This window comes from Haliotis cracherodii, unplaced genomic scaffold, assembly GCF_022045235.1.
Source record: "Haliotis cracherodii isolate W230 unplaced genomic scaffold, xgHalCrac1.p SCAF_1, whole genome shotgun sequence".
In the NCBI taxonomy this organism is placed as follows: domain Eukaryota; kingdom Metazoa; phylum Mollusca; class Gastropoda; order Lepetellida; family Haliotidae; genus Haliotis; species Haliotis cracherodii.
In genome coordinates this window covers 44,505,356-44,519,408 of record NW_027266264.1, presented here as the reverse complement: position 1 = coordinate 44,519,408, position 14,053 = coordinate 44,505,356, and the positions used below count along the sequence as shown (strand labels likewise).

The following is a 14,053-nucleotide window of genomic DNA, read 5'->3' as shown; positions in this document are numbered from 1 at the left end:
TGCCGACCGGAGAATGCTAAATACGAAAGCATATCTTTCTTTTTTGTGAGTTCTTTACTCGCGCTGCAGTCGTCTATTACGAAAAGGGTAAGATTCTCCTTTGTACTTTTCGTGACATACTCGGAGACAGTCTTGTAAACGATCGCCCGGATTGACTCTGTGTACCCAGTCGTCATTCATTACCCAATCTCTCGATAAGTATGTTTTATTAACGCTTATAGTCGGGCACAGAATAATAATATGATCGAAAACGTCCCGATAATGACTTTGTAAAATATCTAGAATAAAAGCTGTTTTTCCGCAGCCTGTTTGCCCGCATATGATAGCGCAGTGCGGATTTTTAGGTAAAAGATTATTAATAGATTGCTTGCATGAATCTCCCATTCTGTATATTAAGTTGCGCATCAATAATCACGTACAAATATATGTTTAATTTACCAGCCGATTCCTGGAGCTTCGTTATCTGTATGGTGGCACCCTCGCTAGCATTTTCTATTCTCCTCTCACTGCCGTGTAGTTGGTCATCGTCCGTTGTTCGCATGTCGAGCCATAGCGCATACTTCGTGGTGAGGTATTCACCCATCGATACACTCCCGAGAGACAGATCTTTCACGACCGTGTTAACTTCCGGGGAGCGTTTTATAGAAGGAAGTTTTTTAATCTCATCCCACTGGTGATACGCTAGCATTCCTTGGCTATATAGTTGATTAGGAACGCCCTCGATAGTCAATTCTACTTTTGTAATCTTGGGATTGTAGAACTTCTCGGTATTTCTTTTAAACGCATCGGAGGGGTCCTCGAACAACATTAAAATACCCTTCAACGACCTCGTGGGGACGTTTAGATTGATATTCCACATCGTATCTTTTCTGTCCCTCGTGATCTTTCGGTGTCGCAGCACGCGATCGTACAAAATGCCTAAACTTCCGGTATAATGGTTACGAATTTGTCTGGCTAATTCGGGATCTGTTATCATATCGTACTCGAGCGAGATATTGTCAATGGAATAGCTAGCATCTTCAGCAGCTCTGATTACTCTACCGTAGTCATTAAAAGTGAGTTCGTATTCTAACCTATCACCTAGGGATGCTTGATTAACAGGGCATGTGGGAATCTAGTCATTCAAAGTCTAGGGGAACATAGAATCGGTTACCTAATGCGTCGGCAACGGCCTTATCTTTTTCGTTGGTATCAACACCATTTTCAGCGCCCACGAGCAGTCTCAATGTGTTCTTATTACAAATACCTTGGTACTGTAAGTTTTCCCGCTCTTTATCCGTTCTCCAGAGATCCATGTAACAATAGTATACATCGCTATCATCAATACTCAAAACCTCATTACCTCTAATTTTAATGGCGATTTTCTTAACGATAGCACGACCTATGTTCTGAACGGGCTCCCTGTTAACGTCGGTAGAAGTCAAACTAATTGTAAATGCTAGTAGGACAGTTCCCGGAACTAATACATCGTGTGCGCTGAGATTAGGAAAGCGAACCAGAAGTGTTTGATTCTGATCAATGGTACTAGGGTTATTAGTTATAGTTACAGACTGACGAATTGCCTTGACCCCTAATGGATCTCGAAGTCTACGTTGTGGGTTTAACTTGCGTCCGTATTGCGAAGACATTGTTATATTGAAATTATGTAACCATATGTTTAATATAAAAATGACTGATTTTGATCTAGATAACATAACTGATACTAGTACAATCGAAGAGGGTACTGATGAAACCAGCTTTGTTGGCCCGAATCTTATGGATGGACTTTTACAACCAGCCGTTGATGATTATTACAATTGGTTTAAACATGATAGTCCTATTGTTCGTGACTATTCAAAGTTTACGATAGATAGGGATGGGGTATTGCGACTGCGTGACTCTCCGCATAATAATCTTATTAATATTCGTACTCGTAAACCCCTAGCCTTGACTATGATATACACTAAACACGGCATCGGCACTGTTCGTGATAAATTAGGTTTTGTGAACTACCAAAGAAAACTTCCCGCGAAGACTACTAAGGTTCTTAGGACTGTGCGGGAAGAACTCAGTAACACAGATAATTTGGAGGCTTCCTCGATGGTGGCCTCGAACGGACTCGGAGAAATCTTAGATACCTATTACGATAATTCCACGGCCAGTGTACCATTCTCGGAGTTTAGTATTAGGGAATTACGAGGTCTTGACAAGGCAATGCGAACAATGCGGGGAGAACTGATAAATAATATAGCCAAGATATCCGAAATCGACAAGCATATAGCTTACGAGAAAACAAAACTTGAACAGTTCCCTATGAAGAGTTGTCTATCCATCTTGATCAGATCAGTACAACGGATAATATTCATCTCGAAAGTCCTTCAACTCTGCTTAGAGCTATTCCAGTCAAAGATGAAAAATACAATAGCGGTAGAACGGAATCTTTCTCATCATTACAATATAAAAAATTAAAGCGTGGTATTATTTCAGACCTCAAAATTTCTGTATTAGATGTAAAACACCAACCTGTACATATAGGATACTTGAGTGTAACACTCCATATTATGAATAAAGGTTGATTCATTGGGCCCTGGATCGCATAACCTTAGACAATGTAATACAATTGGAGACACAGAAGGATTCAGTAAACCTGGTACCAATGGCAAGTTATTGAATATTATGCCCAGAAAAAAATTACACCGTACCCCTCCGGCGAAGTCCGGCAAACGAACGGGTGATGAGAAACTTTGTCAGTACAAATTCGAAATTTGAGATAAAAAATCACCAGACATGTTGATTTACCGTTTAAATTGTATTTTTTGTTCTACTAGGCATTGTTTTATATCCAGGGATTAAGATTACCTTGTGTATTTTCTCGTAAACTAAGCCGGACACAGCAATCAGCTGTACACACGTTTTCTTGGAATCGACTGGTGATTCGGTCAAGACACACCCAATGATATAACTTTACAGTATTTTAAATGCAAGGATCGGCAAAAATTGTATCTGAAGCTATTTTTTTATCAGGAATAATATATTCCAATATCTTGTTAATTTAGATGCAGCTTTTACTAAACATATTTAAAATAATAATAACCCTAAGCGAAGCAGCTGCTCGCTATTGCCGGGTATTATTTTTTACCTGGAACCAGTCTGACCATTCACCGTCAAGGCTCCCGTGCACGTGATTGTGAGATTTACGTGTTGACATAGAATCGTCCAACAAAAACAAATATGACTTTTAACGAGTCAAAGTATGGCATTTATGATATATGTATCCATTCTCTGTCAACTAAAGTTCGTTTCAAGGCGTCAATAACGGTAATCTGACCGTGGTTGCTGTTAATAACGGTGAGTTGTGCGATCTTCCGATCGCTTCACACACGATTTCGCCGAAAATAATTAAAACAATATTAAAAGGAATTTTGAATAAAATTAATGAAATAAGTAACAAACATAAGTCCAGATATACAAAGGACACTTTTTATAGCCAGACAGTGTAATTACATGGACTACCCCAGGATTACATTGTATTTCCGGTGTTACGTGCTTGCGGTTATGTCTTTCCATGGGGGAAAAACCATCAAAACTCATTAATTCGTGTATGATGCGCAACCCCTTCTACACAGCTGTGTTTTTTTGAAAAAAAGTGTGCACTATACTCAAGAAAATATGGTACAAGATAATGTATACTAGCGGAAAGAAGTAAAATTCACAGGTAATCTAGGAGATTTAAGTGATGTCGACATTAGTAGACTCAATAAAAACACTTTGTACAATCTTACTCGCAAAGATGATAATAAATGGACTATGATCGACGAAAAAATCGCGTGGCTACTGAATATCGTCATTACTCCACCGTATGTGATGATGGGTAAGGCACATAATTTAACTAAGATAATTAATAGTGGCATCTTACTCGGGGCTTATATCCCATCAAAATGAAAAAGTGTGTTTGTCTCTTCCCTGCCAGAAAACCCAGGTCATATCTTATTGAGTCGTCCGGCATAAAAAAATGTTAGTTAAAATTTGGTTACTGAATTCAATGATATAAAAGATAACTTGAACGATATACCTGATCATTCTACACATATTATTGAAGTCTTGTTTGGGGATGCACCAGAAGATGCCTTCGAGATATTACCAGGTCTGTCAATTAAATGGCTCAAGCAACACGGGCGACACTTTGCAGTATTATTTATATGGGAGTATCACCCATTGCAACCCTTGAGGGGGTCCAAATTATTAAAGGTGAAAGCATTTCTCTTACTAAGATATTCATGCCCTATAATATACATTTAGCAAGGCTGATGTATACTCTCAAAACAGTGAAGCAATACCAATTAAAGACTATTATATGATATAATAATATACACTATGGGTTTATATCCGGTGCTCGATGAAGCATCTGAAAAGATGGATACTGTTGATGAATTTCGATTACATCAAATAAGCGACATAAAACACCGAATAGAGAAGGAGAGGGAGTTTAGACTTGGATTGTAAAAAAAGTATCGCCGTGCTGTGAATGCTCTCAACGGAGTTGAAACTGCGCTTGTAACGGCTGGCATGGGACTCTGTGTAGCCGGTGTTGCTTTATTATCAACTATAATCGCTGCGCCAATTGTACTTGGTATGGAAATAGCGGCTGGAGTCTCAGGACTGGCCGGAATAGCGATAAAATTTATTTCCTGTAAGTTGCAAAAGAAAGCATTAAAGCATGATAATATTCGGATACTCGCTGAAGCAAAGTTTTACAGCATTGAGGATCATATTTTAACAGCACTGGCTGATTGTAAGATATCTGAGGATGAGTTTCGTTTCGTTTTGTCAGAACTAACCAAATACAACGTAATGAAGCAGGAGATTCGATCCAATTCTTGTAAGACCAGTGGTATTAACGAAGATGAGAAAAAAAGTTCATAGAACAGGGGAGGCAACAAGCGCATCAATTATTCCGTGCCAAAAACAAAGAACTGGTTGGAGATTAAAAATAGATTGCTTGATCACATTGGATCATATTTAAACGAATGCTTACATAAGTATATAATAATGTCAACAACATTTATGTTCAAGGAAAAAATTGTCAAATGGCGAGAATTACCACAGGGTATATATTATATCAGTGATGTCAAACCAAACAAATACGGTCATCAATTGTTTCTTTCCAATTTAGAAGAAGAGTATATAGTCTGGTCTCCTAGTAAAATGAACAAAGAACTTAGTAAAAATGTTGAACATTACTTTGTTCAAAATAATGGTCTGCGTATGAGTAAATATAACAGAGAATTTTTTCATTACAATTTAGTTTAATATCATGACGATCATTGAATCGCATCATCGTTTTGACATGAAAAAATTCCATCTGTAGTAGCAGTATAGGTATATAAATATGGCTCCAGTGGAAGTGGTCCAGAATCACCATTACCTATACTACTAAGGGAATTATGTGGTTCACTCCCACTTGATCCACAGAAATACGCTTCTAGTGACTGGAAGTTTGGAACTAGCAACAATCATGTTACGAGTTCCAAACTTCCAGTTACTAGAAGTGTATTTCTGTCAAGGCTAAGTCTACTGATCACAAAGACCGGCCTGAGTCCTGCCAACTTTTCCAGACACTCGTTCAGAATAGGTGCCACTACCACAGCTGCCAAAGCTAGAATAGATGATCACCTGATGAAAACATTCGGCAAGTTGCAATCAGACAGTTACACCAAGTCCAAAGACCGTGATCAAGCAGGCACAGATCTCTCTGTGTGTGCTGTAGGTAGCAGAAGTGTAAGCGCATTCGTGACTACTACTATGGTGTGATTAACATTCAGTAACGGGATACATAAACTGTGATGACTCATGTATTCATTCGACCCCTTATACTCACCAGTTGATTACAAATTAAAGCTAGACCGTTGTCCTTCCAGATTTATGGTGACATATGCCTTGGAAATATCTTCTCCTGTTACCATTGTTTATTTCCATGCTTATGCCTAAACACCACCCGGTACACCATTACCTGGACCAGGTACTCCATGTTCTGGGCGTCTATTCTTAGTAACAAGTCACATCTTTACTCATCTCATCAGTACTGCTAGTATTCATGTATCCACGCCACTCACTTATCAGAACAGAACCTTTCATTGGGGGCTCTTGGTTGCACCTTGTTTTGTTTTTTCACCCCGCTAAATTCATTAAGTCCCGTGTAATACACAACCCAAGGGCAATACCTACAGCATAGTCCGTGTCATACGACCCCAGGTCATTACCTTCACCTACGTCCATGACTACGACCCCAGGATATTGCAGATACCTCGTCCGGGTCATGGACTACCCCAGGTCACAAATGTTCCTGCCCGGGTCATGGACTACACCAGGTCACAAATGTTCCTGTCCGGGTCATGGACTACCCCAGGACACAAATGTTCCTGCCCGGGTCATGGACTACCCCCGGACACAAATGTTCCTGCCCGGGTCATGGACAACCCCAGGACACAAATGTTCCTTGCCAGGTCATGGTCTATCCCAGGACACAAATGTTCCTGCCCGGGTCATGGACTACCCCAGGACACAAATGTTCCTGCTCGGGTCATGGACTACCCCAGCACACAAATGTTCCTGCCCGGGTCATGGACGACCCCAGGACACAAATGTTCCTGCTCGGGTCATGGACTACCCCAGGACACAAATGTTCCTGCCCAGGTCATGGACGACCCCAGGACACAAATGTTCCTGCCCGGGTCATGGACTACCCCAGGACACAAATGTTCCTGCTCGGGTCATGGACTACCCCAGCACACAAATGTTCCTGCCCGGGTCATGGACGACCCCAGGACACAAATGTTCCTGCTCGGGTCATGGACTACCCCAGGACACAAATGTTCCTGCCCGGGTCATGGACGACCCCAGGACACAAATGTTCCTGCCCGGGTCATGGACTACCCCAGGACACAAATGTTCCTGCCCGGGTCATGGACTACCCCAGCACACAAATGTTCCTGCCCTGGTCATGGACTACCCCAGGACACAAATGTTCCTGCCCAGGTCATGGACGACCCCAGGACACAAATGTTCCTGCCCGGGTCATGGACTACACCAGCACACAAATGTTCCTGCCCGAGTCATGGACACTCCAGGACACAAATGTTCCTGCCCGGGTCATGGACTATCCCAGGACACAAATGTTCCTGCCCGGGTCATGGACTACCCCAGGACACAAATGTTCCTGCCCGAGTCATGGACTACCCCAGGACACAAATGTTCCTGCCCGGGTCATGGACTACCCCAGCACACAAATGTTCCTGTCCGGGTCATGGACTACCCCATCACACAAATGTTCCTGCCCGGGTCATGGACTACCCCAGGACACAAATGTTCCTGCCCGAGTCATGGACTACCCCAGGACACAAATGTTCCTGCCCGGGTCATGGACTATCCCAGGATACAAATGTTCCTGCCCGGGTCATGGACTACCCCAGGACACAAATGTTCCTGCCCGAGTCATGGACTACCCCAGCACACAAATGTTCCTGTCCGGGTCATGGACTACCCCATCACACAAATGTTCCTGCCCGGGTCATGGACAACCCCAGGACACAAATGTTCCTTGCCAGGTCATGGACTACCCCAGGACACAAATGTTCCTGCTCGGGTCATGGACTACCCCAGCACACAAATGTTCCTGCCCGGGTCATGGACGACCCCAGGACACAAATGTTCCTGCTCGGGTCATGGACTACCCCAGGACACAAATGTTCCTGCCCAGGTCATGGACGACCCCAGGACAGAAATGTTCCTGCCCGGGTCATGGACTACCCCAGGACACAAATGTTCCTGCTCGGGTCATGGACTACCCCAGCACACAAATGTTCCTGCCCGGGTCATGGACTACCCCAGGACACAAATGTTCCTGTCTGGGTCAGCATGGCCACAAGAGACCAATCATTAAGCAACCGAGTCGGCCCCCATTTTATGTGCCAAATCTTTTGTAATTTATGTTCAATTCATATTTCAGTGTTGTGTTGTTGATGCTTAAATATAAGATATAACAAAATCAGTTGCTTTCCATCTTCAGCAATGGACAAAAACAAGTCTGCTTTGGTAAATTAAAACTTTATTTCATCATAATAATTTATGTAACATATTATTGATGTCACAATTTAGACATAGACAACAATTCTGATTATCAATCTACAGACGATGAAATTACATTTTAAGCAGGACAGCGGCTAGAAAGAAAAGATAGCCAAGGTTCACAGGCACCATGGTGTCATCTCCCAGGACAGATGTTGGCCCGAGTGAGGACCTGGCCCTCCTTCCTCCCATGTCTACCATTGTGGCAAAATAAATATCATGATCAGACAGTTCTGTCATGAGTAACCTACCAACAGAATGGTACAGATATCAATATATCCACAGTGATTTTTCTTATCTTGCAGATGACATGACGCTGAAATACCCTTTCTTCTATCGAGCTAGCTTTGAAGTGATGGAGGATGGGTGGCAAGCATTTCTACCTGAAACAGAGTTTGGCCGTTCTAAGGAATGTTCAGATGAATGGAGACTTAGTTATGTCAACAAAGACTTTCAGGTATGTTTTGTGATTTCTTAAGCAAAAGGATTTCTCCATTCTTAGCTCACCTGGCCTGAAAGACCATTTCACAAGTCGTCCTTATACTAATACATGATTTGAGGCAAAAGCAGTATTTGCCAAGCCACAGCTGACTATCTCAATCTATCCTTCCTTTTGAGCAAGCCTAAAGGAGGAAATCCACTACAGTATTCCCCAGTCCTCTCTGATGCCAAATGTTGACAAAGTCTTGTGTGACATAGTAAGATCGAAATACATGATTGGGCCAGATGTGTTGAAGACATTTTACCAAGTACCACTTGCTCAGATAGCCATGAAATACTTCTTTGTCGTGACTCATTTAAAGGATGTACGTCTATGGTTATCTTTAAAGAACATAACATTCTTTGAACTTTGACCCTGTTTGCTTAATCTGTGGATTGGGCATGCTTCACTGCCTAATCCCACAGAAAGACAACAAATTTCTTTGAGGAATAGGGAAGTTTTTAATGTGTTTGAGAGCATTAGATACACAGTGATGTAGCAGAGTGATAGTGCACCAAGGAATTTTATATTGTTTTGTAAAATTGCAGTGAAAAGTATAAAAGATGTTGTTTTGGAGATAGAGTGTTTCAGTTATTTCATGGATTTGTTGTAACATTAATTATGATGACAATCAAGTCTATTCTTCAGTACTTATCAGTTGTATGGTATTTTAGTCTATAGGTGTTCCTGCATAACTAGTAGGCCGTGGGCTAGGTATGACCCACGAGCGCACACCCCCCCCCCCCCCCCCCAAGTTGGGACGAACTTGTTGTTACAGCCTTTCAAAGTATGGTACCCTATATCGCGTTTTCGCCCGGTTTTGCCGTATATCACTTGGGGTCATGATTACATTTTGGGTTGTCATCTCACTAGTGATCCACTGATCTTCAAGTGTGATATACTACTGGAATCCATATATAAATACCTCTCCAATGAGGTATCAGTAATTGGTATTGAGTGAATATGGACCAACCCATGGCAAATCGAACGTCATACATCCCGACGAAACTAAATTCTTCTCGCAGAAACCTTTAATCCGGTATATGTTCTAGGTACGTGTGCCTGATTCCACTATAATCTTCTAACACATGTTCCAGTACATCTCTTGAAGTACTTCTTAACATGTGATGTTACCAGGTGAAAATGTTTTGCACAATTGGGAACAAATTTACTCTTATAATGTCAGAGTAGGATACCCAATATTGCATTCTCGGCTTAGCTACATCGGAACAACGCTTGGATGTATGCTCAGGATTTGGCTTGTCATCTTGTGTGTTATTCCCCGACCTTGATGTGTTATATGCCATAGGAAACCATATATAAACACCATAATTTGATGTAGGCTGATTATGGATCTACTTTTGGACAATCGTATAGAATACTTCTTGACAAATCTGATATCACTCACTTTTGTATGCATATAAGAGGTTCACAGCATAATGCTCGAGTCGATTTCAGAACTTTGAATGAAATGGACCTATGTGTAACATATTCAAGATGGCAACCATAAAGCTGTGCAAAAAAACTGATCATAATGTAAATGTTATTTATTTCAGCAAATATACAAATCAATTTCTTGGAGGCAGGCTTGATATTTTGACAAATTTTGCCATTTCAAGTTGAGTTTCAGATGTTTTAGTACAGCTACTAGTTAAGGTGATTTTGCAGGGGGCACCACCGAAGGTAAAAGATGAATTCACTTACTAACATTTAATTCATACATCACTTAGCTACTTAAGTTTCCAATTTACAGAAAATGTCCAAATGTGAATCGTCCAAATCGTATATGAATGGCTTGAAATGAACAGGGACCATGCATTCACAGAAAGAAATCATATTCCAATTACATACTTAAGATTATCTTACAGAATACCCAAGTTAATATATAGGGAAATCTCCCACCTTGTAACAATGTCATCACCATGATTATGTGTCTTTTGAGGTTCAACTGTTGTGACTGAGACCAACATCTTATACAACCGGGAACAACTCAAAGACAGCTTTGACATCTCAACCAAAACGGAAACGTATCCCCAGTGATCCAGAGCCAGTGTGCATCATACACGTACCTGGCTTGAAGTATGGCCCACTACAACGTCTGAGCAAAGCCAAAGATCCTGATGAGAAGATGGAAAAGCTGAAGGAGCGATCAAGCGCAGAAGGATGGCAGAACCTCCAGAAACGCCAAATAAAATGGAAGTGTCATGTACAAGCCTGCCGGCAGTTCTGGAAGAAACCCATGGCTATCACAGAGAATATTATCAGCGTTTTACAATGAACCGTGACCGTTTAAAACAACCTGAAATTGAATCTTTGGAACTAGCTTGCTGCCCAATTCGGCGTCCATCCTATGAGCCCATCATCTTCCAACCTGACTGCATCTTTTGTACTTCGTATTCATGAAAGAAATTCAAGTCAAAAGGAAGCTGGACAACAGAAGGGCTCACAAACTTCAGTCGGGGTGGATGACAGCATGTCATTGAAGTAGCTCAACGTCAAAACGATGAGCCTCTCCTGCTGCGGATCAGAGGGAAGGAACTATTTACGTGTGAAGCAAAATATCACAAGTCGTGCCGAACTGGTTTCATACAGATTCCTGAGAAATGGCGGAGCTCTCAATCGTCGGAAGTTATCAACAGCAAGATACTGAAAAAGAAGAAGATCTACTGAAGGTGTATACTGATAGTCTTCAGGACACTGCACACCCAAACCCAGACTACAGGAGTACCAAGTTCAAGAAGAAAAGTGCAAGCGTGTCAGTCGAACCTAATTGGTAGGCGTTTCGTACAGCTGAGTCAACATTAATCTGTTGTACATGATGAATGATTGGAAATGTCCCATGTCACAATTTTCTTCTTGAACTTGGTACTCCTGTAGTCTGGGTTTGGGTGTGCAGTGTCCTGTTGTCTGAAACTCAACTTGAAATGGCAAAATTTGTCAAAATATCAAGCCTGCCTCCAAGAAATTGATTTGTATATTTGCTGAAATAAATAACATTTACATTATGATCAGTTTTTTTGCACAGCTTTATGGTTGCCATCTTGAATATGTTACACATAGGTCCATTTCATTCAAAGTTCTGAAATCGACTCGAGCATTATGCTGTGAACGTCTTACATGCATACAAAAGTGAGTGATATCAGATTTGTCAAGAAGTATTCTATACAATTGTCCAAAAGTAGATCCATAATCAGCCTACATCAAATTATGGTGTTTATATATGGTTTCCTATGGCATATAACACATCAAGGTCGGGGAATAACACACAAGATGACAAGCCAAATCCTGAGCATACATCCAAGCGTTGTTCCGATGTAGCTAAGCCGAGAATGCAATATTGGGTATCCTACTCTGACATTATAAGAGTAAATTTGTTCCAAATTGTGCAAAACAGTTTCACCTGGTAACATCACATGTTAAGAAGTACTTCAAGAGATGTACTGGAACATGTGTTAGAAGATTATAGTGGAATCAGGCACACGTACCTAGAACATACACCGGGTTAAAGGTTTCTGCGAGAAGAATTTAGTTTCGTCGGGATGTATGACGTTCGATTTGCCATGGGTTGGTCCATATTCTCTCAATACCAATTATTGATACCTCATTGGAGAGGTATTTATATATGGATTCCAGTAGTATATCACACTTGAAGATCAGTGGATCACTAGTGAGATGACAACCCAAAATGTAATCATGACCCCAAGTGATATACGGCAAAACCGGGCGAAAACGCGATATAGGGTACCATACTTTGAAAGGCTGTAACAACAAGTTCGTCCCAACTTTTTTCTTGTTAACATTCAAAATCATGTTTAGTATGTTTATGGGCTTTAAAAAAATTAAGTGGGGTTTGGATGTGGGGGGGGTGCTCGTGGGTCATACCTAGCCCACGGCCTATAGACAGTACTTGCAGAAGTCAGGGTTACAGTAAATGTATCTGTAGTGGCCAGTGGCTCTGCATAACTAGACAGTACTTGCAGAAGTCAGGGTTACAGTAAATGTATCTGTAGTGGCCAGTGGCTCTGCATAACTAGACAGTACTTGCAGAAGTCAGGGTTACAGTAAATGTATCTGTAGTGGCCAGTGGTCCTGCATAACTAGACAGTACTGGCAGTGGTCAAGGTTACAGTAAATGTATCTGTAGTGGCCAGTGGTCCTGCATAACTAGACAGTACTGGCAGTGGTCAAGGTTACAGTAAATGTATCTGTAGTGGCCAGTGGTCCTGCATTACTAGACAGTACTGGCAGAGGTCAAGGTTACAGTAAATGTATCTGTAGTGGCCAGTGTTCCTGCATAACTAGACAGTACTGGCAGAGGTCAAGGTTACAGTAAATGTATCTGTAGTGGCCAGTGTTCCTGCATTACTAGACAGTACTGGCAGAGGTCAAGGTTACAGTAAATGTATCTGTAGTGGCCAGTGGTCCTGCATAACTAGACAGTACATGCAGTGGTCAAGGTTACAGTAAATGTATCTGTAGTGGCCAGTGGTTCCTGCATAACTATACAGTACTGGCAGTGGTCAGGGTTACAGTAAATGTATCTGTAGTGGCCAGTGGTCCTGCATAACTAGACAGTACTGGCAGTGGTCAAGGTTACAGTAAATGTATCTGTAGTAGCCAGTGGTCCTGCATAACTAGACAGTACTGGCAGTGGTCAGGGTTACAGTAAATGTATCTGTAGTGACCAGTGTTCCTGCATAACTAGACAGTATTGGCAGTGGTCAAGGTTACAGTAAATGTATCTGTAGTGGCCAGTGGTCCTGCATAACTAGACAGTACTGGCAGTGGTCAAGGTTACAGTAAATGTATCTGTAGTAGCCAGTGGTCCTGCATAACTAGACAGTACATGCAGTGGTCAGGGTTACAGTAAATGTATCTGTAGTGGCCAGTGGTCCTGCATAACTAGACAGTACTGGCAGAGGTCAAGGTTACAGTAAATCTATCTGTAGTGGCCAGTGTTCCTGCATTACTAGACAGTACTGGCAGTGGTCAAGGTTACAGTAAATGTATCTGTTGTGGCCAGTGGTCCTGCATAACTAGACAGTACTGGCAGTGGTCAAGGTTACAGTAAATGTATCTGTAGTGGCCAGTGTTCCTGCATTACTAGACAGTACTGGCAGTGGTCAAGGTTACAGTAAATGTATCTGTAGTGGCCAGTGTTCCTGCATTACTAGACAGTACTGGCAGTGGTCAAGGTTACAGTAAATGTATCTGTAGTGGCCAGTGGTCCTGCATAACTAGACAGTACTGGCAGTGGTCAAGGTTACAGTAAATGTATCTGTAGTGGCCAGTGTTCCTGCATTACTAGACAGTACTGGCAGTGGTCAAGGTTACAGTAAATGTATCTGTAGTGGCCAGTGGTCCTGCATAACTAGACAGTACTGGCAGAGGTCAAGGTTACAGTAAATGTATCTGTACTGGCCACCCAGATAGCAGTCTTACGTTGGGTTAACATTGGGCCAACATTAT

General features: G+C 41.8%; 1 protein-coding gene across 2 annotated transcripts in view; it reads left to right on the top strand.

Moving 5' to 3' along the window:
* LOC139478191 (myotubularin-related protein 9-like) overlaps positions 1–14,053 on the top strand; it is a 247,404-nt gene that overhangs the window by 71,932 nt on the left and 161,419 nt on the right. For both annotated transcript variants that reach the window (XM_071260560.1, XM_071260568.1), the window contains exon 4: positions 8,409–8,560. In XM_071260560.1, coding sequence (XP_071116661.1) covers positions 8,409–8,560 — 152 coding nt within the window. The remainder of the gene's footprint in view (positions 1–8,408; positions 8,561–14,053) is intronic.